Source organism: Perissodus microlepis, chromosome 1 (genome assembly GCF_051167445.1).
Source record: "Perissodus microlepis isolate ML-2025 ecotype Zambia chromosome 1, ASM5116744v1, whole genome shotgun sequence".
Lineage (NCBI taxonomy): Eukaryota > Metazoa > Chordata > Actinopteri > Cichliformes > Cichlidae > Perissodus > Perissodus microlepis.
In genome coordinates, this window is record NC_140461.1 from 26,206,837 (window position 1) to 26,227,986 (window position 21,150).

A 21,150-nucleotide genomic window follows, 5' to 3' on the forward strand; every position below is an offset into this window, starting at 1 on the left:
TATATAAGAAGAGTAAGAAAATAAATATACACTTTAGGACTTGGGATAAAGCAAGCAATTAATTAATTAATTAAGCATAGCAATTTAAAATTTACAGTTTGATGATTTAAAGTCTCACACACAACCCGTCGAAAGGGGAGGAGGGGGCGGCTGCTTCCAAATAGAGCGCATTTCATTCATAATGATGTAAATCCAAGCCCATTATGTATTCATGATTTGAATCCTGTGTTGTGTGAAATCTCAGAAATGCACCCTAGACAAAGTGAATCTGTGAACTAAGGTGTAGGTGTGTTAGATCATGTTGTGGTGATCCTTGGGTTGAGGGATGGGTGTTCATACTGCAGTGCAAAATTAAAACCAATGGAAGATGGACAAGAAAAGTTCAAAGCCATCAGGTCCACAGTTTAGAAAAAAGAGAAAAGAAGGGGAGGAGAAACGAGCAAAAGATACAGGTAAGCAGATGTGTCATTGGATAATGGCAGGTCATCCTGAAACAATCAGAATACTTTATTAATCCCTAAGGAAATTATGTGCATTACAGTTGCTCCAAGAAGAAATGGTAAAAATAGTAACAGTAACGGACTAAACTCCAAACAATACATTATGTTACAGATTTTAATATTAATTAGTCATTGTCAATTGTTGACGCGACGAATCCTACTTCCGGGCCTAAAGTAGTCTGCGTTTAATATGGCTTTTGTGTTGTTAACATGTTTAATGTTATGTATTTTCTTCTATTTGATCTCAAAAAGCTCCTAAAACAGTCAGTGATCACTGTTGACCTCCCTCGGCTTTTATTACCGCTAATCATTTATTTAAGCTCAGTTTTTAAAACCTTAGGATGTAACTACAGCCCAGCCCATGCAGCAGTATATGAATGACTAACCTCGTATTATGGATGGATTATCTCAGTTGTTCTCCTGGCTGAAGTTTGGTCCTTTTACAGCATCCTGCCATGCAATTACATTTGTTCCTGACCACCGAGAACACTCACGTTAACTTTTATCGAGTGGAAAAAAAGTTAGCTTGTTTATATTATGCTAACATAGCTGTGTCGCTAGCGGTCACGTAGCACATCATTATATACCAGCTAGCCCAACTTCAGTAACCCTACAAACGTCACTGCTTTTTAGTTTTCTGTCTTCATTTATGCTGGAAGTGATAACAGAGCTGTACGTTTTAATTTGTTTCCAAAACCCCGCAGTCAGGACATGCTATATTGGATTTAGATAGAAGCTAGCGAGCTAACTCCCTGCTAACTTCTAACTCCGTTAAATGTCATAAATTCTGTTTTCATGGATGCCTGGATGCTAAACTCAATTGTTACACCTGGTAGAGCAGAACGCTGATCAATTTATTAAAGATGAAAGACTTTAGACAGTTTTTCAACTCTCAGTAATGCCATAGTGATCGTTTGATATATGGACCTGCAGCGGAGTTTAGGCCCAGACACGGCTAGTGACGTCAGACTGAACAACCGTTTGGCGTTTCCATGGTTTTTGCATCTTCTTTAAGTGCGAGTCATACCATCTCGGAATTCGACAAGACTGGTAAGCTCTCAACTTGCTCTCCGTCTGATATGATCAGGGTTTTTTGTGTGTTTTCTTGAGGTTTTGCGACGCTGTGTGTTAAAGGCCTAGCAGCCGTCATTTAGCCAATGTGAGCTACTCTGTAAGAGCAGGTGGGAGGGAACAGCTGCTTCTGTTGTGCTTCCGACTTGGAAATTTCCTCGGTCGAGTGGGTTATCTGGCATTTCCCCTCTTGAGTTTTCTAAACACTCATTTTTGTCGATATTTTAAGTTTGTTAGTTGGACAGAGTTAAATTAGATGTCGAAAGTTACTCTTGTCTCCTGGTGTTTATTATTTAAAAGGAATCTGACACTTATGCTAGTCTGTTTTTGAATGTAAACAAATCATCCAATCTAACACAATTTCTGATACTTGTTTGCTGAAAGTTTAGGCGATGGTATGAGGGCAGTGTTTAATATAGCGTTATTTAACTATAAGCTATAAGAGACTTAGAGCTTTTTATTGTCATTGTGCAGTTTCTTGCACAGCGAAATTGGGTATAATCTGTTAATGTGGCTTTTGTATTTAGTTGTTGTTGTTCAAACTCACTGTACTGCTACCTAACCAGTGTAGGATTGATGTAGTATTTAAGTTTTCTTTCCCTTTCTCCAAAATAACAATGAGAAAATTCAAACCTAGCAACGACTTTGTTTTTTTTTTTTTTTTTGTTTGTTTTGTTTTCAGTTCATAAACGTATGTGTCTTTGTTCCTAATGCAGCTATGAACAATGACCATAGCTGACGGATCTTCAGAAAAGTCTGACCACGAGTCAGCCGGATGTAATCGATCCTCCTTCACCAGTGGAGACGTGGGGATGGACGGCAGTTGTTCCAGCAGCTGGGCAGTGGGCCCCACTGCACCCAGTGACTCTCCAAGGCTCAAGGCTCCAGTAGGCTGCCTGGCCCCCACTCCTGGAGCTGCTGTGTACAACAGTACACCCTCCTCTGTGGACCGGCCCAAGGACCAAGGTCAGAGCAAAGCCTTGCTTTTTTTCAAAATGTCTTTTTAAGCTGTTTGAAGATTTTTTATTGTCAGACAGAATAGTTTTCCAACCTGTTTTAGCAAATATGGAACCACACTTTTTAGCCATTATTTACCCATATTTGTCAGAATTGGTTTTAGTAGCATACAGCTAATCTTTTTGCTTCTGCTTTCACACAAGTTTGACAACTGCTTTTGTGGGTGTTGTGTTGCTGCTTCCCTTCTCCGTTCATTCATCCAGTTATGTAATGCATCCAGCTTTGCATGATCAGTCACTTCAGCTCGTGATGCAATTGCTGTTTTTATATAAAGATCGGCAGCCCAACTTGTTTAGCAGAAACAAAGGAGAAGGCAAACTGTCCTGTCTTTCTTCCTGAGCCTGTTTAGGAGTTGTTCACAGTGGCCAGAATCACATTTTATATAACTGTTAATAGTTGTAGCTATTACTGTGATGTCCTGAAAATGACTTTGCCATGTGCCAGTGTGTGGTTGTATAAGTAAGGTAGCATTAAATTATGTCCTTTTTAAAATGTATTGAAACAGATTTTTAGTAATAATTGTGGCTCTGTGTGTCAGTGATGGTCAGTGGCGATGGAATTGACTTGCCCCAGAAGGTGCTGTTCTCACCAGATCGGCTCAGCCTAAAGTGGGCCCAGGTTCACCGCATTGGTGCAGGCCTCCAGAACATGGGGAACACCTGCTTCCTCAACTCAGCCCTGCAGTGTCTCAGCTACACCCCTCCTTTAGCAAACTACATGCTGACGCGGGAGCACTCCAAAACATGTAAGTTTATTTCACCAACAGTGGTGTTACGCAGTCCTGCGCTGATTCTCACATTGTATCACTCCTTACTCACTCAGTATTTTGTCTCTGTCTCCGCTGCAGGTCATGAGCCAGGGTTCTGTATGATGTGTACCATGCAAAACCACATCATTCAGGTTTTTGCCAACTCTGGGAATGTCATTAAGCCCATTGGTGTACTCAATGAGCTTGGGTGTAAGTGGATGACTGTTGATGCTGTGCTCTGTGCAAAGTGTTTACCTATATTTTAATGATAGGAGGCGCTGTGTGACTGTTTACCTTTTGTAATTTTGGAGGGAAATAATCTGGAGGGATTTTGAATTCTGTTTTTAAATAAGTGTAAACTTGCATTTAACTGTAGTATCCTTTACAATAATTCACCTCCTGCTTTGTTTTTTGGTTCTGTTTTTCCTCGTTCCCCTCACACAGGGATTGCAAACCACTTCTGCTATGGAAGCCAGGAAGATGCTCATGAATTCCTGCGGTGCACAGTGGATGCTATGCAAAAGTCCTGCTTACCTGGAACCAAGTGAGTGTCATTTTACATTGTATGCATTCTAAACAAATTAAACACACAAAAATATTTTTACTTGGGCTTGACAGTGTTTGCACTTTATTATGTAGTAAGATCCATAATTAGCTACGTAGAGGTAACACCGTGACAGTAGGAGAATATGAAATAAATCCTTTATCCTGTTTTTCAGGAAGTGCAGTTTATACTAGTTCCTTTTTACTAATAATGCTTCAATTGCTGAGAGTATTTTTCAGAAATGCAGATTCCTCAGTCTCTTGCCTGACTGACACCTCAGTTTACATACTAGGCAAGCCACTTGATATAATACCTCATTATTATATCAAGTTCTTTAATGAACTTGACTGCTCCAACACAAAGTATTCTTACACTGGGTGTGGTAGCTTGTTTTGGTAACAGGGCTTGAAAAGATCAGAAGCGCCTTAAACGTGTAGTAAAACAGGTGATTATGGGGGAGAGCTGCCAGACTTAGTGTCTAGTATAGATTTCTTCTGAGGCAACAGGGTAAGCAGTGTGAGCAGGAGCACTCAACCCCTCAGGTCATCTCTTATTCACCCTAATGGCATTAGTGCTATTATTGCAGCAGCAAAATTCAGAAAATCCAGGTTTTTCTATGTGTTACTATAGAGCTTCAAAGTCGCACATTTAACCAAAACTACACGTTTAACAGATGCACTGGGCTGAGTGTTGTGCTTCTTGTTAGACTCCTAAAAATAATTTATTAATTCATTTATTTTTTTAAGAACCTAAAGTGTCAATTCTCATCAAATCAATTCTTCCCGTGTAGCAGCAGATGACCTCTTAAGTAATTAATTGTGCTCCAATTCCTCCTATTGTCTTTTCTGCTACTTGAATACTGTAAAGTGATCGTCTGGTTCCAAAATGCTAAAAAATAAATGGTCAGTCAGTTAATTGTTGCACTGTCCTTATTAGTTAACTTTTGTGCTTTATCTTTTTATTATAGATTGGACAGGCAAACGCAGGCAACCTCTTTCATCCATCAAGTGTTTGGCGGGTACCTAAGATCCAGAGGTAAGTCACTGTTTTTTAAGGTTTGATTTATTTTTCTTTTATTTGTCTTTTTATGTCTTACAGCTTGTGTGATACTCATAGCACTGATTTCTGTTTCAGTTAAATGTTTAAACTGCAAAGCTGTCTCAGATACATTTGACCCTTTTCTGGATATCACTCTGGAAATTAAGGTAATTGGACAACATTCAAAGTGACGTTGCTACTATGTATTCTCTGCATTATGGAGTGTGAGGTTTTTCCTCTCTCTCTCTGTTCATATAGACTGCTCCAAATGTCTCCAAAGCTCTGGAGCAGTTTGTCAAGCCAGAACAGCTGGGTGGCAAAATAGAATAGAATTAGAATAGAATTCAACTTTATTGTCATTGCACATGCACAGGTACAGGGCAACGAAATGCAGTTTGCATCCATCCAGAAGTGCTTTAGTGATATAGATATATTACAATATATATTAGCAATAATATAGATATGTAAGTATATTACAGAAATGGGTCTATTATGGTATGTCATAATGTACACGGTATGAAGTATGTTCTGAATATTCTATAACTATAGGTATGTACAGGCTGTAGTGAGTACAAGCTATGTACAGGCTATGAACAGGATATAAATATGAAAAACTATACAGAATATGAAATAAATAACTTTACAGAAATCTGAGATATACAGTTATACAGAAATGGGAACTATGCAAGTTGTAAACAGTTGTAGGGTTAAAAATGATCGTATGTACAGAATGATTATTTACAGAGCTATACAGTAGTGCAGTTAAGATAAATTAGATATGTGGATAATTTCTACAGTATCTATATAAAGTGCTAGTGGTTGTGAGTGGTGGTTCAGTCCATGTTATTATTGTGTGTTTGAGGGTACAGTTGTCCATTGTGGGTGTGTGTATGTTCAGTCCATGTGTTAACGTGGGTCAGATGTCAGGAGGCAGAGTTCAGGAGTTTGACAGCTGTGGGGAAGAAGCTGTTCCGGTACCTGGTGGTCTTAGTCCGGAGGCTCCTGTAGCGCCTCCCAGAGGGCAGGAGGGTGAAGAGTCCATGTGATGGGTGACTGGGGTCTCTGATGATTTTCCCAGCCCTTTTCAGACACCGCTTCCTGTAGATGTCTTTTATGGCAGGAAGTGGTGCTCTGGCGATGCGCTGGGCAGTTTTCACGACCCTCTGCAACGCCTTCCGGTCCGAGGCAGAGCAGTTCCCGTGCCAGACTGTTATACAGTTGGTCAGGATGCTCTCGATGGTGCAACGATAGAAGTTCACCAGGATGTCTGAGGACAGGTGGTTCTTCCTCAGAGTCCTCAAGAAGAAGAGGCGCTGGTTAGCCTTCTTGACCAGCCTGGAGCAGTTGGTCGTCCAGGTGAGATCCTCGGAGATGTGGACTCCCAGGAACTTGAAGCTGCTCACACGCTCCACAGCCGTCCCCTTAATGTGGATGGGTGGATGTGGGTCAGCATTCCTCCTGTAGTCCACGATGAGCTCCTTGGTCTTCTCGGTGTTAAGCAGCAGGTTGTTTGTGTCGCACCACTCAGCCAGACGATCCACCTCCTCCCTGTAGGCGGCCTCATCGTTGTCACTGATGAGGCCAATCACCGTGGTGTCATCTGCAAACTTAATGATGGTGTTGGAACCATCAGCAGGTCTGCAGTCGTGGGTGAAGAGGGAGTAGAGGAAGGGGCTCATCACACAGCCTTGTGGTACACCGGTGTTCATTGTGATGGTAGATGAGCAGTGGTTATCCAGCCGGACATGTTGGGGGCGGTTGGTCAGGAAGTCCAGTAACCATTTGCAGATGAGGGAACTGATGCCCAGGTCTGTCAGTTTCCTGATGAGTTGTGAGGGGTGGATTGTATTGAACGCTGAACTGAAGTCTATAAACAGCATTCTGGCGTAGGTGTTGTTGTTGTCCAGGTGTGAGAGGACAGAGTGCAGTGCGATGGAGACTGCATCCTCTGTGCTCCTGTTCTGGCGGTATGCGAATTGGTGGGGGTCCAAAATAGCAGATTCTGGAGAGACACTGAGCCTCGCGTTGTTCACGCGCCGCCATCTTGGAATCTTAATGCTTACAAATGCACCAAGTAAGTCAAAGAGATGCCAAACCATGATGAGTTTTAGTGTTTAGGTGTGATTTTTGTCAACAAGCTGAATGTTTGTTTCCTTCAGGTGCAAAAAAATGGTATCGGCCTCAAAAAGATTCACAATCCATCGCAGCGCCAATGTGCTCACCATCTCACTCAAACGCTTTGCAGACTTCAGTGGAGGCAAAATCACAAAGGCAAATGGCCAATAGTGTCTGCTTAAGTCATAAAGATACATGACAGATGCTTTGTTTTATTATAAAACAGGATATTTGCATGTAATGTTTGAAATTTTTTGTTTGGTGGTCATCAGGATGTGAAGTATTTGGAGCATCTGGATCTGCAGCCCTTCATGTCTCAGTCCCACGGGGAGCCCCAGCTCTACAGGCTGTATGCTGTGCTGGTTCACTCTGGATTGAGTTGTCATGCTGGACACTATTTCTGCTATATTAAGGTACTGGCTGTGCCCGAATCTGTTTGAATGCTGCTGTTGCGTAGTACAAACAAACACGCACCATAAACAACACATTTCAGCAGAAAACTGAACGCAAACAGGGAAAAATACTTTGTATGCATTGAAAGAAAGAAAAAAAAAAAGACCCCTATATAACCATAAGATTCTTCTATTTAGCTCAAATTCAATTCAGAAACTGAATCTGCTGTGTCACATCTCTCTCATTCTGTCTCACAGGCCAGCAATGGGCACTGGTTTCAGATGAATGACTCGTCCGTGTCAGTCAGTGACATTAGGACCGTCCTAAACCAGCAGGCATATGTCCTCTTCTACATCAAGTGAGTAAACATCGGTATTTTTAAACATTCTAGGCTTATTCCTTCAGTAGAACTTTTCCCATCATTATTTAATAATGTAGACATGTTTATTCCCACTTTTCTTGTAGAAAATGTATTATTATAACCTAATGTTATAATGTTGATGCTTTGTCATGGTTAATATTCTTTTTTCCATGTCATCAGGTGCACAGATGTGAAAAAAACTGGGGACTACAGCCACTTGAACCATAACGCTGGCATATCTGGTCAGTCATCTCCCCGGCCGGTGGTGATCCCACGCACCATCGCCACCATCCATCACAACAGTGTTGGCTTCATAGGTCCCCAGCTGCCACCACACATGAACAAGGTACTTCCTCACCTGAGGGTACTGATAATGTTGTTGTTTTTGTTAAACCCAGTGTTTCTCTTCTAAAAACCTGTTGTTGTGACTTCTTGTTCCTTCAGAGTTCTCTTCAGCAGCAGTGCGGTGGGGAAACCAAACCATGGACTAGCTTCTTCTGCTTCCTCTGCTTCCATCTCCCACTCAGTAAGCCGGCCCACAATGATTCCAGACAGCGACAAACAACAGAAGCTTTCATTTTCAATTGGGCTAAGCAAACCAAACTGCCCATCTGCTTCTTCCTCCTCTTACTGCAAGCCGTCCTCCGCCAGCAGTTCCTCCTCCTCCAGCTCTTTGTCCTCCTCCAGCTCTTTGTCCTCCTCACAGTCTACCTCAGACGTCCAACCAGACGTTCGTTTTATTCCGCGTCCACTAAACCAAGTCAGCGGCATGCCTTTCATCCTGCTGCTAATGAAAGCCAGGATTTCTCCACTCCTGTCACAAGGGCTAAAACTCCATCTGAACCCCTGCCTCACTGTACAGAATCCTCCGCCGTTAGCGCTTCACCCTCAGCTACTGAGGGTCCACTAAACCAAGTCAGCGGCATGCCTTTCAGTAATGGGGATCAGAACCCTGTAGGAAACGGGGCGTCCTTCCTGGTGCCGTACAGCCAAGAGTCTTCAGAGGAATTAGACCAAGAGAACTGTGGCACTCTGGATAACGGCAGTTCATCCAAGTCTCATCCTAATGAAAATAAAGACACAGGAAATGTCTTTGGCGGTTTTGGGAGAATTATCAATGGGGAGTCAGGAGTGCACCATCACGGCAATGGATTAAATGGACAAACGTATGGAGACTTCAAATCCAGCCAAAATGGGCACCACAATGGTCATCACAAAGTGAATGGACACAGCGGCCCTGACAAGGTAAATCTTGTCTTTATTTTTATAATGCTTGTCTGTTTTGGTTTTTGTTTGTTTTTCTTAAAGGGACATATTATTAATATTTCTTTTATTTATTTTGGGCACATCAGATCTCTGGCAGTAATCATGGCAGTTGGACGTCTACGGCTCCTGTTGCTAATGGAATAGGCAGTGACCATAGCCAAACAAAGTAAGCCTAACACTGAACTAAAAAAAACTTATTGCTCTGCTGTCCATTTTATGCATTTAAATTTTTAAGTTTAGAGGAGTGATCTTAAAACTGTGCAGACTTTCCTCTCTGCCAGTGTGACAAAGCATTGCTCATATTGCTTTTGTATTTTATTTTTCCAGCAAACATGCCTCATCCCAGGCTAGTTCTTCTCAGAGCATTCATCCTGCTGCTAATGAAAGCCAGGATTTCTCCACTCCTGTCACAAGGGCTAAAACTCCATCTGAACCCCTGCCTCACTGTACAGAATCCTCCGCCGTTAGCGCTTCACCCTCAGCTACTGCTACAACTACCCCTTCTGTTGCAGCTAAAGAATCTGCTTCCGCTCTTTCTTCTTCTGGGCAAGATGGCTGAGAGTCCTCTTGCGATTTTGATCCTCTTTGTCTGGAGAGGAAAGGCGAGCCCGTGGCGGGGAGCCCTTGAACTTGTTTGTTTCTGGTGCTGTAGAAGGTGAGAAATTTCCTTCCTTGTAGTCCCGTCTGTACCGGTGACGATCGTCGTCGCTTTCTTGTTCGTGACTCCTATACCTGTAGTGTCTTTCTCTATCTCTGCCAGAGCTAGAGTACAGTCTTTGCCTGTCTCGGGAAGATCGTTTTTCATTGCAACTAGAACTAGGCTTGGACTGATACTGCTCCTTAGTATCCTTACGTCCTTCAGTCCCTGTTGTTGCACATTTATCTTGTGGTAGATCCTTGGCTTCATCCTTGCTTACGCTAACTTTCTGTGGAGCTGCAGAAGCCCCACTGGTGCTTTGAGAGCAGCCCGGCTGAGGGGGTAAGGCTGCTTCCGCTCTTTCTTCTTCTGGGCAAGATGGCAACCCAGCAGCCTTACGGGACTACAAGGAAGGAAATTTCTCACCTTCTACAGCACCAGAAACAAACAAGTTCAAGGGCTCCCCGCCACGGGCTCGCCTTTCCTCTCCAGACAAAGAGGATCAAAATCGCAAGAGGACTCTCAGCCATCTTGCCCAGAAGAAGAAAGAGCGGAAGCAGATTCTTTAGCTGCAACAGAAGGGGTAGTTGTAGCAGTAGCTGAGGGTGAAGCGCTAACGGCGGAGGATTCTGTACAGTGAGGCAGGGGTTCAGATGGAGTTTTAGCCCTTGTGACAGGAGTGGAGAAATCCTGGCTTTCATTAGCAGCAGGATGAAAGGCATGCCGCTGACTTGGTTTAGTGGACGCGGAATAAAACGAACGTCTGGTTGGACGTCTGAGGTAGACTGTGAGGAGGACAAAGAGCTGGAGGAGGACAAAGAGCTGGAGGAGGAGGAACTGCTGGCGGAGGATGGCTTGCAGTAAGAGGAGGAAGAAGCAGATGGGCAGTTTGGTTTGCTTAGCCCAATTGAAAATGAAAGCTTCTGTTGTTTGTCGCTGTCTGGAATCATTGTGGGCCTGCTTACTGAGTGGGAGATGGAAGCAGAGGAAGCAGAAGAAGCTAGTCCATGGTTTGGTTTCCCCACCGCACTGCCGCTGGTGCTGGTGCTGGGCTTGGAGCTTGTGGGATAGTCCCTCAGAGATCCATTCCCATTAACATGAACTACGCTGCTGTCAGCGTAGTCTGTGCAGCGATGTTTTTCCGGTGGAAAGCCATTGTCATGTTCAAAGTCTCTGTCAGAGTGGTGTCGCTTGCGGCTCTCCCTTTCCTCGCTTCTTCTGTTTCTGTGGCTCCGAGCTGCGTCTGGGCTGTGCAGTTCGGGATCGCTGTCCCGATGTCTCTTCTTTTTCTTCTTCATTTCCGCAGCTCTGTCTGAATCTCCGTCAGAACTTCTACGGGATGATAGAGAACCAATGACATTGTTTAACAAAACCGAGATCAAGCTTTACGGCCAGCCTAAGACAGAAAAAGTGACCCATTATCAATAAAATGATGAAAATTCTTTCCGTTTTTAAGAAAATAATAATACTGATAGTGAGCTTTAACCCCATATTATTTTCAAACAAAATCTAGCTTAAAACAAACAAACACATTTCCTTCTGTTTTCATTAAAGGATCGAGAGAAAGATGGCAATACTCACCCACTCTCACGGTGTCTGTCTTTATCCTTTGATTTCTTCTTTTTCTTACTCTTTTTGTGTTTTTTAGTGTGGCGGGCCTCAGAGCTGTCGTGACTCCTATCCCTGTAGTGTCTTTCTCTATCTCTGCCAGAGCTAGAGTACAGTCTTTGCCTGTCTCGGGAAGATCGTTTTTCATTGCAACTAGAACTAGGCTTGGACTGATACTGCTCCTTAGTATCCTTACGTCCTTCAGTTCCTGTTGTTGCACATTTATCTTGTGGTAGATCCTTGGCTTCATCCTTGCTCACGCTAACTTTCTGTGGAGCTGCAGAAGCCCCACTGGTGCTTTGAGAGCAGCCCGGCTGAGGGGGTAAGGCTGCTTCCGCTCTTCCTTCTTCTGGGCAAGATGGCGACCCAGCAGCCTTACCCCCTCAGCCGGGCTGCTCTCAAAGCACCAGTGGGGCTTCTGCAGCTCCACAGAAAGTTAGCGTGAGCAAGGATGAAGCCAAGGATCTACCACAAGATAAATGTGCAACAACAGGAACTGAAGGACGTAAGGATACTAAGGAGCAGTATCAGTCCAAGCCTAGTTCTAGTTGCAATGAAAAACGATCTTCCCGAGACAGGCAAAGACTGTACTCTAGCTCTGGCAGAGATAGAGAAAGACACTACAGGGATAGGAGTCACGACAGCTCTGAGGCCCGCCACACTAAAAAACACAAAAAGAGTAAGAAAAAGAAGAAATCAAAGGATAAAGACAGACACCGTGAGAGTGGGTGAGTATTGCCATCTTTCTCTCGATCCTTTAATGAAAACAGAAGGAAATGTGTTTGTTTGTTTTAAGCTAGATTTTGTTTGAAAATAATATGGGGTTAAAGCTCACTATCAGTATTATTATTTTCTTAAAAACGGAAAGAATTTTCATCATTTTATTGATAATGGGTCACTTTTTCTGTCTTAGGCTGGCCGTAAAGCTTGATCTCGGTTTTGTTAAACAATGTCATTGGTTCTCTATCATCCCATAGAAGTTCTGACGGAGATTCAGACAGAGCTGCGGAAATGAAGAAGAAAAAGAAGAGACATCGGGACAGCGATCCCGAACTGCACAGCCCAGACGCAGCTCGGAGCCACAGAAACAGAAGAAGCGAGGAAAGGGAGAGCCGCAAGCGACACCACTCTGACAGAGACTTTGAACATGACAATGGCTTTCCACCGGAAAAACATCGCTGCACAGACTATGCTGACAGCAGCGTAGTTCATGTTAATGGGAATGGATCTCTGAGGGACTATCCCACAAGCTCCAAGCCCAGCACCAGCGGCAGTGCGGTGGGGAAACCAAACCATGGACTAGCTTCTTCTGCTTCCTCTGCTTCCATCTCCCACTCAGTAAGCAGCGAGGAAAGGGAGAGCCGCAAGCGACCCCACTCTGACAGAGACTTTGAACATGACAATGGCTTTCCACCGGAAAAACGTCGCTGCACAGACTACGCTGACGGCAGCGGTGACCATCTACTACATTCCAATCAAACCACACCGGCAAACGGTTCAAGTTACGGCCATCTCAATGGACAACCAGGTATTCATTTATTCTCCAAAATCACAGGAATGCTGAATTAAATGGTGCTGACAAGTTAGTCCAATTTTAAAGCATCAAACCCTGTTTTGTAGGTTACAGCGAAATCAGCGGCAGTGGATTTCCCAGTGACCTGAAACACTGACTCTGTGAGTGGATGTCTTTTTAAATGGTCAGCGTTGATGTAGCTACTAATACTTTCTCTTCACTAAGACCTCATCTTTGTCATTTCAGATCCATCAACCAAATTTTAACAACAGCAGAGGAATGACATCAACTTTTTTGACGTGGTGCTTCTTCATTAGGAATAATATTGTATTTTTACCTTAAGTAAAGTGTTTTAAAATTTAAACTATCCCCCTTTCTTTCTTTTTTTTCTTTTGTTTTCTCAAATGGGCTTATTTATTTGCCGTAATTTCTCCTAGCTATCGGTTAAAGAAACGGTGTTGAACATTTATGATGAAGAATATTAATATATACTTGTATTAACACAAAGCCTGGAGCTTAAACATCTCAACTGCTGCACACTCCACAACTGCTTTGTGTGTGTGTGTGTGGGGGGGGCAGAGGGAGTGTTCACCCAGGGTGCCAAACAGGCTAGGACCGCTACTGGGTCTGGACCTCAAATTGAGAGTTTCAGTGAACAACCACCAAATGCAAATTTAAAATTTTGAATCAGTTCTAGATCTTTTATCTGCTTAATTTGTCAAGGAGGGAATGGGCTTCACAGTGCTATGAAAACTGGTTACCAGTCAATTGCTCAATTACTTTCAAGCATGTGACAATGAAGGCTTGTGTATAAAAATGGCTGTAATTACGCAGCACTTAATGTAAAAACCTTTGTACAACCTTTTGAATTAAAGCTGAAAGTCACATCTGGAGTTTGGTAATGTACAGAGGTAAAACTACAAAACACGTCATTAACAACATGCTTATGGACCTAACTGTATGCGTCTAAACTGTGTAGTGCCTCAGGCTATACATACTGTAGCGTGCGGCAGGGTTCATGATTAATATTTTCCCTACAAGAATAAAATGTATAGAAACCCTGGGAATAGGCACTTGCTAAACTTGCACTTGCCAGCTGTGTACGGCACACTTAACTTTCCTTTTTATTAACGGTCTTCATTTTATGATCTGTGTGATGGATGCATGCAACCACACAACTGAGATACTTAGGTAATATTCATTTGGTCTTTTGTCTTATGTTTACGTTATGCTCTAAAGCTTCTGTGATCATAAGTTAACTAATTTGATATTTTGAGTTTACCTGTAATGCATGACAGCACTAAGCTATAGCCCAAATGGTGGCATAGACTTTGCTTTGCATTGTTTGTTATTTTATATAGGTATGTTATATTGATTATATTTCTGCTCTTTCTGAGTTACCTGACCTCCGCTCCAGTCCTTCCTGGTTTGGCTGAAAGAGGAGGCTGAGGGTGGAGCTGGTTTAAATGCAGAAGCCAATAAAGTGGACTGGACCATCTATTGTGATCATGCAGGGGGAATGGGGTTCTTCTTGAATGATGGTTAGCTGTTATCTCTTTAGTTTTCACCTTTGGTGTATATAATGGTTTATTCATTTGCTATATAACTGGAGCTGTTTCTCATTTGGGCAGGTCAGTTTGTTGAGTTATGTTTTTGTTAAGTGACTTTTGAGTAGCGTTCTGTTAAGTTAACCTCTTTTATGGGCCCACTTGATTCTTAAAAACTTTATTTTTTGTTATTTTGAATTTTTGTAACCATCTTGTCCTTTTTGGGGGTATAATAAAACCCATTTTTTTGAAGGTTACATTTGTGCCTGTGTGTTCCTGGCTGCTTGGATCATGACAATCTGCCACTCGATGAGACAAATAAGGATCTGCTCTTTCTGGATTTTATTGTTAATTTACAGATGTTAAGTTGAATTCATTTTTGAGACACCGTTTCTGAGATCCTTGAAAATGTATGTTTCAGAGCAGCTTCTCAGGATCCTGAAAACATTTTACAGTCTGGTCATGAAAGAGGCATTTAACACGATGTAAAGTACAATTGCAGATATTTAGCTAAAAGCACAAACAAAATAAATTTCTCTTTAATCCGGTCACACGTGCAACTTTACATATGACTCGCACTTTGACAGAATAAAGAGTTAAACCGCACTTCTACAGCTGCAGGTCGGACTTGAAATGAAACCAGATTGAGTCACTTACGTTGAAAAACATCCTTTTAATAGGTCCGTGCCACACACTAGTGAAAAATAAAGCTCCTACAAAAGAATGATACTTTTATTCCACAATATCTTAAATAAAGTAACTTCAAGTACTTTTGACTTGGGTACAAAAAAATCTAGCTGCCTCCATCAGGCCACAACACACAGCAAGGTTCAACACAGTGGTTAAAAATGGCCTTAGGTCCTTGTATTGTGGCAGATTGTGAGGAAATGTATCATGGAAGCATAACTGAATGCTTGTTGTTCCTTTTTTTCTCTTTTTAGTTATTATTATTTATGGGGAGGAATGATTTCTGTGTCACTGTCCAACTTTGGAGGCCTTGTTGGATTGAAATCATATAAAAAAATAATTATCATAAAGAATGAAAACTAAAAACGATAACATCCCCTACATGCCCCTGTTGGAAGGGTAGGCACTACCAAGATTAAGGATACCACAGTGTTTGCAGAGGATATGTATATACTGTACAAACAATATTTATGATAATGTTTTCATCACGTTCACTAAAATAGAATGCTACAATCATTCTAAGGCATAAACAATATCTTAATATTCTTAAACAATTTTTACACATTGTTCCAAACAAGACATAATATAGACATTAATAAACAGTATATACACATGAATCACCATAGCCTAACTGTTCCTCTGCAGTTACTGTAAATAAATGCAGTTTTACAGATCGAACAATTGAATACAGTCCTCCGATGCCCCAAAGCACTGAACAGTGTAAACAGCTCTTTTTTTTTTCTTTTTTCCTTTTCTTTTTTTTTTGTCTTGGCTTTGTTTGATATTTGGGAGAGAGAGAGAGAAAAAAATTATAACACAATAACACATTCCTTTTCAGAAGTCAAAGCAGTTCGGCTGATTCCTCCTTTTTCATAGAAAATGAAGTGGACCTTGATTCATAAATAATTATTACAAAATTAAATACATTCACTATAATACGATTAAATAACAAACGAACAAAAAAACCCAAATAAACAAAAACAAACTATTTACAAGTAGTGGAAAGTATTCTAGCGCAGACACATCAGTGACATTTTTGAGGATTCATTCAGTGCAGTGTTCTGAGACAGGGAATGGTATTGCACTATGACACCCCATTTCTCTGGGACTCTTTGGGGCTTTTATCCCTGTTGTAATAAATCCAGCGCACCTAAACAACTTTTTATTTTTCAAGGTGACACCTCTCCTAAGCACACCACAGGTTCCTTATTAAGGAGTTGGCTTCTTCTTCTACCATCCTGCAAAGCCACGTTCTCCATCACAAAATAAAAAGTAACACCTGGTGCTCCGGTACGAAAAGTTGAATGGGTGTATTGGGAAAGAGTCTGAACAGACTTTTTTTTTTTTTTTAATCTTAAGTGTTTTTTGTTTTGTTTTAGTTTGTTTGTTTCAGAAGCTCAGTCCAGCGCTTCTCAAAGAACTTCCTCATGTTATGACCAGCTCGACCAATGTCTGAATTGTCTTCATTGAATTTTTCACAGTTATCAAAGACCAAGTTGACATCGATGATGAACGTCTCCAGGTTTTGATACCTGAAATTTAAAAAAAAGACATATTCAGGTTAAAGAGAACAGCAGACACATCACATCATTTCCTGAAAAAACTAAACAAAACTGAAAACACTGGTCTTGCTTTAACTTCTGTGCGAGGCTTTTAGCAGAAAAAAGAACCAAGAGAAGCGATGGGAACTCACTGGCTGCTCACAAGCTTCTCACGTATGGTGGAGAAGTCCATCGGTTTCTTGATGACCTTCCTGTAGCCAGGCACCGATTTCAGGTTGACAGGTGTGAGAAAAGGCCATGCATCCTGATGCCGCTCCAACTCAGCAAGGAGTACTCTGTAGGACACACAAACACACAGTTAAACTCTGGCCATGACTTTGTGTAAATATAAGCTTTGTGTGTAACACAGAAAAGCTTTCTTTCATAATTTCCTCTTACGTTTAAGCAGCTATAACCAATATTTCTGGATTGACAAGGGATCGGTTACATGTGGGTGAAGTGTGTGAATGAGGCTCCCATTGTGTCTGAATATTGGAAGTTTCTTTTAAATCATTGTTTTGGGTTTATGGTACACAAAGCTAGGACTAGCTGGTGAACAGTGGAGCACTAACAGCTGGAGAATCAGATATTTCCCCAGAAAGCTGAGTAGACTGAAACCTGAGGTAAAAGAAAGCTAAGATAGTGCTGCTTTCCCCTAAGTGGTTGTGTAAACAGCATTTCCTAACCAGTGTATTTCAGCTTACTGTTTACAGTTTGTTTCTGCTGCTGGTCAAAAATATGTCCATGAGGTTTAAAATTTGCATTTAACTCATAATCTTTAAGGTTTTATGAGCTAATAAAACCGCTAATAAACAAAAAAGAGGCTGACTTTGTGCTGAAAAATTCCAGGAATGAAATACTGCAAGTAAATGATGATCTGAGGTTTTGTGGCTTTAAACACAACAGAAAATGTAAAATACATCAGCTTCCTCCAACCTTTCCATACAGCTTTGTAGCAGGTGGAAATTACTGTGCAACTACTGAGAAGAAAATGACACAGAAAGACAAGTGCAAACATGCCATGGAGACATACCTGCATAATCCCAGGTCCCTGTTGTTGTCTCGAGCCGTCTTGGCTCGCTTCACACACCCAGTGGTCTCCTGATTGGATGTCGTTAGAGCAGGTGAACTCTCCTCCGTTTTCCTCTTCCTGCTGGTGTCTTTTGCTCCTTTTTTGGGCGTACTGCTGGCACTTGCTGAGTCATCCTCCGACACTTCCCCGTTACCGGCCTGCTTTCCATTCTTCTTCGCCTCTCCGCCCTTCTTGCTACTCCCCCCACTAGATGCTACTGGTTTGGCTGGAGGCTTTTTGCTTTTGGGGGATGGACCACTTGCCTGCAAAAGTACCCAAAATTGCAGCATTTCCTTAGTTCGGGTGCTATTCAAACTGGAACCATTTAGTTTCATCCTCCTAATATTGTCCTTTCCTAAAATGTCATATCAATTTGCCATATCTTACACAAGCAATAATATTTAGTCCCTTTGCTGACCACATCTGCATCAACACAAATTCTTTAAAGCCTGCGTTAAAAATCGTTACTCAGCTTGTATCAGTATGAGTATGACTTATGAGTTTTACTGTCACTTAATGGGATAAATCCATGCTGCAGACAATAAAAGTGAAGAGCAAGCAATAAAACTCTAGGGGAGGAGCAGCTGATGAGATTTCTTTGAGCGAGCAAATGTCCTTGCGGTTTAGATGCACAAGATATACTCTACAATGTGTCCTTTTTCTTCTTGCCTTTCTACCATCAACTTTACAAAACAGGAGTAAAATAAGTCCTGAGATGAGTCTAAAAAAATGCACATTAAAAAAAAAATCATAAGTAATAAAAGGTTCAGATACCTTGGATATGCAGGCCGGGCAGTACCAGTCTCCTTCTGGGATGCTGGTGATCTTGGGTTTGTGACAGTAAGTGTGGCAGCCTTTGTCACAGCCATCACACAGCAGGAGGAGGTCCTCATTATCCCCCTTCTTGCAAATCTGACAGTACTACAAAATAAGTGTGTCCATTAAAAACAAGTGCAAACTTTCCAGATAGTTTTCAATTGACATTGTGGACACAGGCTGTTGTTTTATTCTCTTACCACTTTCATTATCGACCTCTCCCAGGCAATGGACTTCTGCAGTTGCTGGATACACATGGCCAGCTGGGCGGCGCTGCGCACTTCGCTAAGGGCCTTCCTCCACACTTTCATACCGTGGGCCACCTCCTCCTCGCTGCTGAGGGAATTTAAGGGAAGGTTATGAGAATCAAAATAGATACACATATGGGAACGTGTGGGGTTATTTACACACAAACTACAACCCGTAACCAATAAAACTAAGGCTGCTGTGTAAAATGTGAATAAAAACAAAATGCAGTGACTTGCAAATAATTTTAAGCTCGTGTTTATAACGTTCAGGGGCATGATCACAGCATTTTACTCTTTATTTTAAGCTCTATGGTCATTTTGAATTTGATGCCAGCAAAATGTTTTAAAAAAAGTTGAGACAGGACAAAGACTGTGTGTGAGACGCTGTAAAGCGTCGTTAGGTTCAGTAGTGAAAAGAGCGCTGATGTGAGGCTGAGTCTCTAAGAAGTCATTCAAGATGGACCGAGGCAAAGTACAAAACTGGTCTCTGGTGTGACAAATCTTAATTTGAAAGTCAGAAATCATTGACTGCAGGCTAAAGAGGGTAAGACCTACCCAACGTCTTATGGTATGGGCACCATTAATGCTAAGGAAAATGCACACAATTTAGAGTATCAAATGCTGGCAGTGTGTCATTCTCAGGGAGCGGTTTGCTTATTTCACAGCTCAGAATCAATCTGTAGTAAGATCCCGGCTACTACAATCCACACCTATCACCCGCTGGAAACATTTGGTGGGCCTGAAACAAAGCTTAACTTTATGTCAAGCAAAAACGGAAAGGTGTGGAAAAAAAATAAAGAAAACAGACAAGTTTCTGAAATGTGAATTTATCAGTTTCTCGACATTTAACATGTTCCGTTTTTAACTAAACAAATAATTTTTAATGAGTTTCAAAACACGGCATTTTGTTTTTATTTAAAGTCCACACAACTTTTTATGAAAATGGGTTTGTAGTAAACTGTGTCAGTTGAACCAGATGCTGTAAAAAGCTCCATCTGGGCAGAGACAGGCATGACGTTTTTGGGAGTATAGAGTGCTGGGGAGAGGTACACACGTTTTTTATCATGTTAAGGGGGACGCTCATGCAGGAAGGGTAAGTGTATGCTGAATAGCGGGAGCTGTAAGTAAGCCTATAACTGAGGTTGCTGATGCACAACACCATGCAGATGACTTTAGGGGGAAAAAATGGCAGTGAGTGGAGCCCCTCCCACACAAAAAGCTGCACAAGACAAAAAGGAAAAAAAAAACGAAAGAAAAAAAAAAGCAACAGGCAACCACAAAAATCTGCTGTGAAATCAGCAAAGACCCTCACCCTTTGAGTAATATGGGAAACAAAAAAAGCACACATAGAGAGAGGAAAGGGTCTTAGTGGGAGAGTGGGGAGCTGGTTGGAGAAATGACCTACCCTTCCCTGTCAGCACTAGTAGATGGGGCGGGGGCAGGGACAGTGACCGTACCCACATTATCCAGCCTGATCTGAATGGTGGTACCTAAGGGGCTCCTCAGGTACCTTCTCTCGATGTTGCGCTCCAGATCAGCCAGACGTGTCACTGCAATGTCCAGCGGGTTGTCCGGGTGACGCATCACCCCGCCCTTCTCTCCCCGCTCCTCCAGATGCTCCTTGGATTCCTTGTCTCCCGTGTTTGTCGCCGAGGCCGTGGATTTGGTCAGGGGCTTGTGCTCGTAGTACACCAGGTCCTCACGCTCAGACTGAGGGTCCGGGTACGTCCAGCCCTGTGAGAGGAAATGAGCTGTTGAGTTTATTGGCCTCTAAAAAAAACATAAATTTCACAAACAAAATATGTAGAAATATTTGTGCTAGTGTGTTACTATTTCACCTTAACCTGCAGGCTGGCTGCGGTGACCTTCCTCTCCAGTTCCTCAACCTGCTGCAGTATAGCGATGTCCATTTCCATTGCTTGCTCCTCAACACACCAGCCCCGCACCGACTCCACACTGACCTGGCTCTCCTCCAACTCATGGAGCTCAATCATGGCCACTAGATAAATTACACAGCAGACACATGGGTTAGGCAGTGAAAGACAGTTGTTCATATAAACTTCAATAAACCTCACTGACACAGTATTAGCAATTTATTGTGGGATTATAAGGAAACGCTTCTAAGCATGAATGAATCTGTGTCATTATGTGCTCAGAGGAGCTGTTTCCAGACTTACCGTCTCTGTGTTTGGTGCAGACCTGGGGGATGATCTCCATGTATTTCTGCATTTGTCTCTGGAGGGCCTTCTCTCTGATTCCTCGGCTGTGGAGAGCATTGACAAGAGCCCTGAGCTCTTCGATGTCAGACACCCGCCACCAACCTGTCAGCATCTCTGAGCACACGGGTGTGAAAGCAAGAAGATGTTTTGTTCAGTTAAGACATGTTACAGTCAAATCAAACTGGGCTTAAGTAAGGATAGCATTGGCT

At 42.2% G+C, this 21,150-nt stretch overlaps 3 protein-coding genes across 15 annotated transcripts in view; 2 read left to right on the top strand and 1 right to left on the bottom strand.

Annotated features, from left to right (window-relative positions):
• The first annotated feature begins 659 nt into the window (after positions 1–659).
• LOC146393920 (ubiquitin carboxyl-terminal hydrolase 42-like) lies at positions 660–10,198 on the top strand. The gene is made up of 16 exons (XM_084952386.1): positions 660–1,550; positions 2,288–2,537; positions 3,127–3,333; positions 3,436–3,546; positions 3,781–3,880; positions 4,848–4,915; positions 5,015–5,085; positions 5,177–5,238; positions 6,972–6,992; positions 7,078–7,189; positions 7,306–7,446; positions 7,684–7,784; positions 7,968–8,133; positions 8,232–9,032; positions 9,140–9,219; positions 9,381–10,198. The coding sequence occupies exons 2-16, from the start codon at positions 2,297–2,299 to the stop codon at positions 9,610–9,612; spliced, it is 2,514 nt and encodes an 837-aa protein (XP_084808512.1). The 5' UTR covers positions 660–1,550; positions 2,288–2,296; the 3' UTR covers positions 9,613–10,198.
• Positions 10,199–11,656: 1,458 nt separating this feature from the next.
• Positions 11,657–14,582, top strand: LOC146393921 (uncharacterized). The gene is made up of 5 exons (XM_084925418.1): positions 11,657–11,667; positions 11,703–12,026; positions 12,276–12,826; positions 12,919–12,972; positions 13,058–14,582. The coding sequence occupies exons 1-4, from the start codon at positions 11,657–11,659 to the stop codon at positions 12,966–12,968; spliced, it is 936 nt and encodes a 311-aa protein (XP_084781544.1). The 3' UTR covers positions 12,969–12,972; positions 13,058–14,582.
• Positions 14,583–15,011: 429 nt separating this feature from the next.
• baz2ba (bromodomain adjacent to zinc finger domain, 2Ba) overlaps positions 15,012–21,150 on the bottom strand; it is a 67,688-nt gene continuing 61,549 nt past the window's right edge. For 7 of the 13 annotated variants that reach the window (XM_084947608.1, XM_084945241.1, XM_084943744.1 and 4 more), the window contains 8 exons: positions 20,900–21,055; positions 20,561–20,721; positions 20,128–20,456; positions 18,675–18,810; positions 18,433–18,579; positions 17,620–17,921; positions 16,739–16,882; positions 15,012–16,577 (listed from right to left, as the gene is read on the bottom strand). In XM_084947608.1, the coding sequence (XP_084803734.1) occupies positions 16,421–16,577; positions 16,739–16,882; positions 17,620–17,921; positions 18,433–18,579; positions 18,675–18,810; positions 20,128–20,456; positions 20,561–20,721; positions 20,900–21,055 (1,532 nt within the window). In that variant the 3' untranslated portion in view covers positions 15,012–16,420. The remainder of the gene's footprint in view (positions 16,578–16,738; positions 16,883–17,619; positions 17,922–18,432; positions 18,580–18,674; positions 18,811–20,127; positions 20,457–20,560; positions 20,722–20,899; positions 21,056–21,150) is intronic. The other 6 variants (XM_084949942.1, XM_084951516.1, XM_084946866.1 and 3 more) reach the window with 3 other exon arrangements.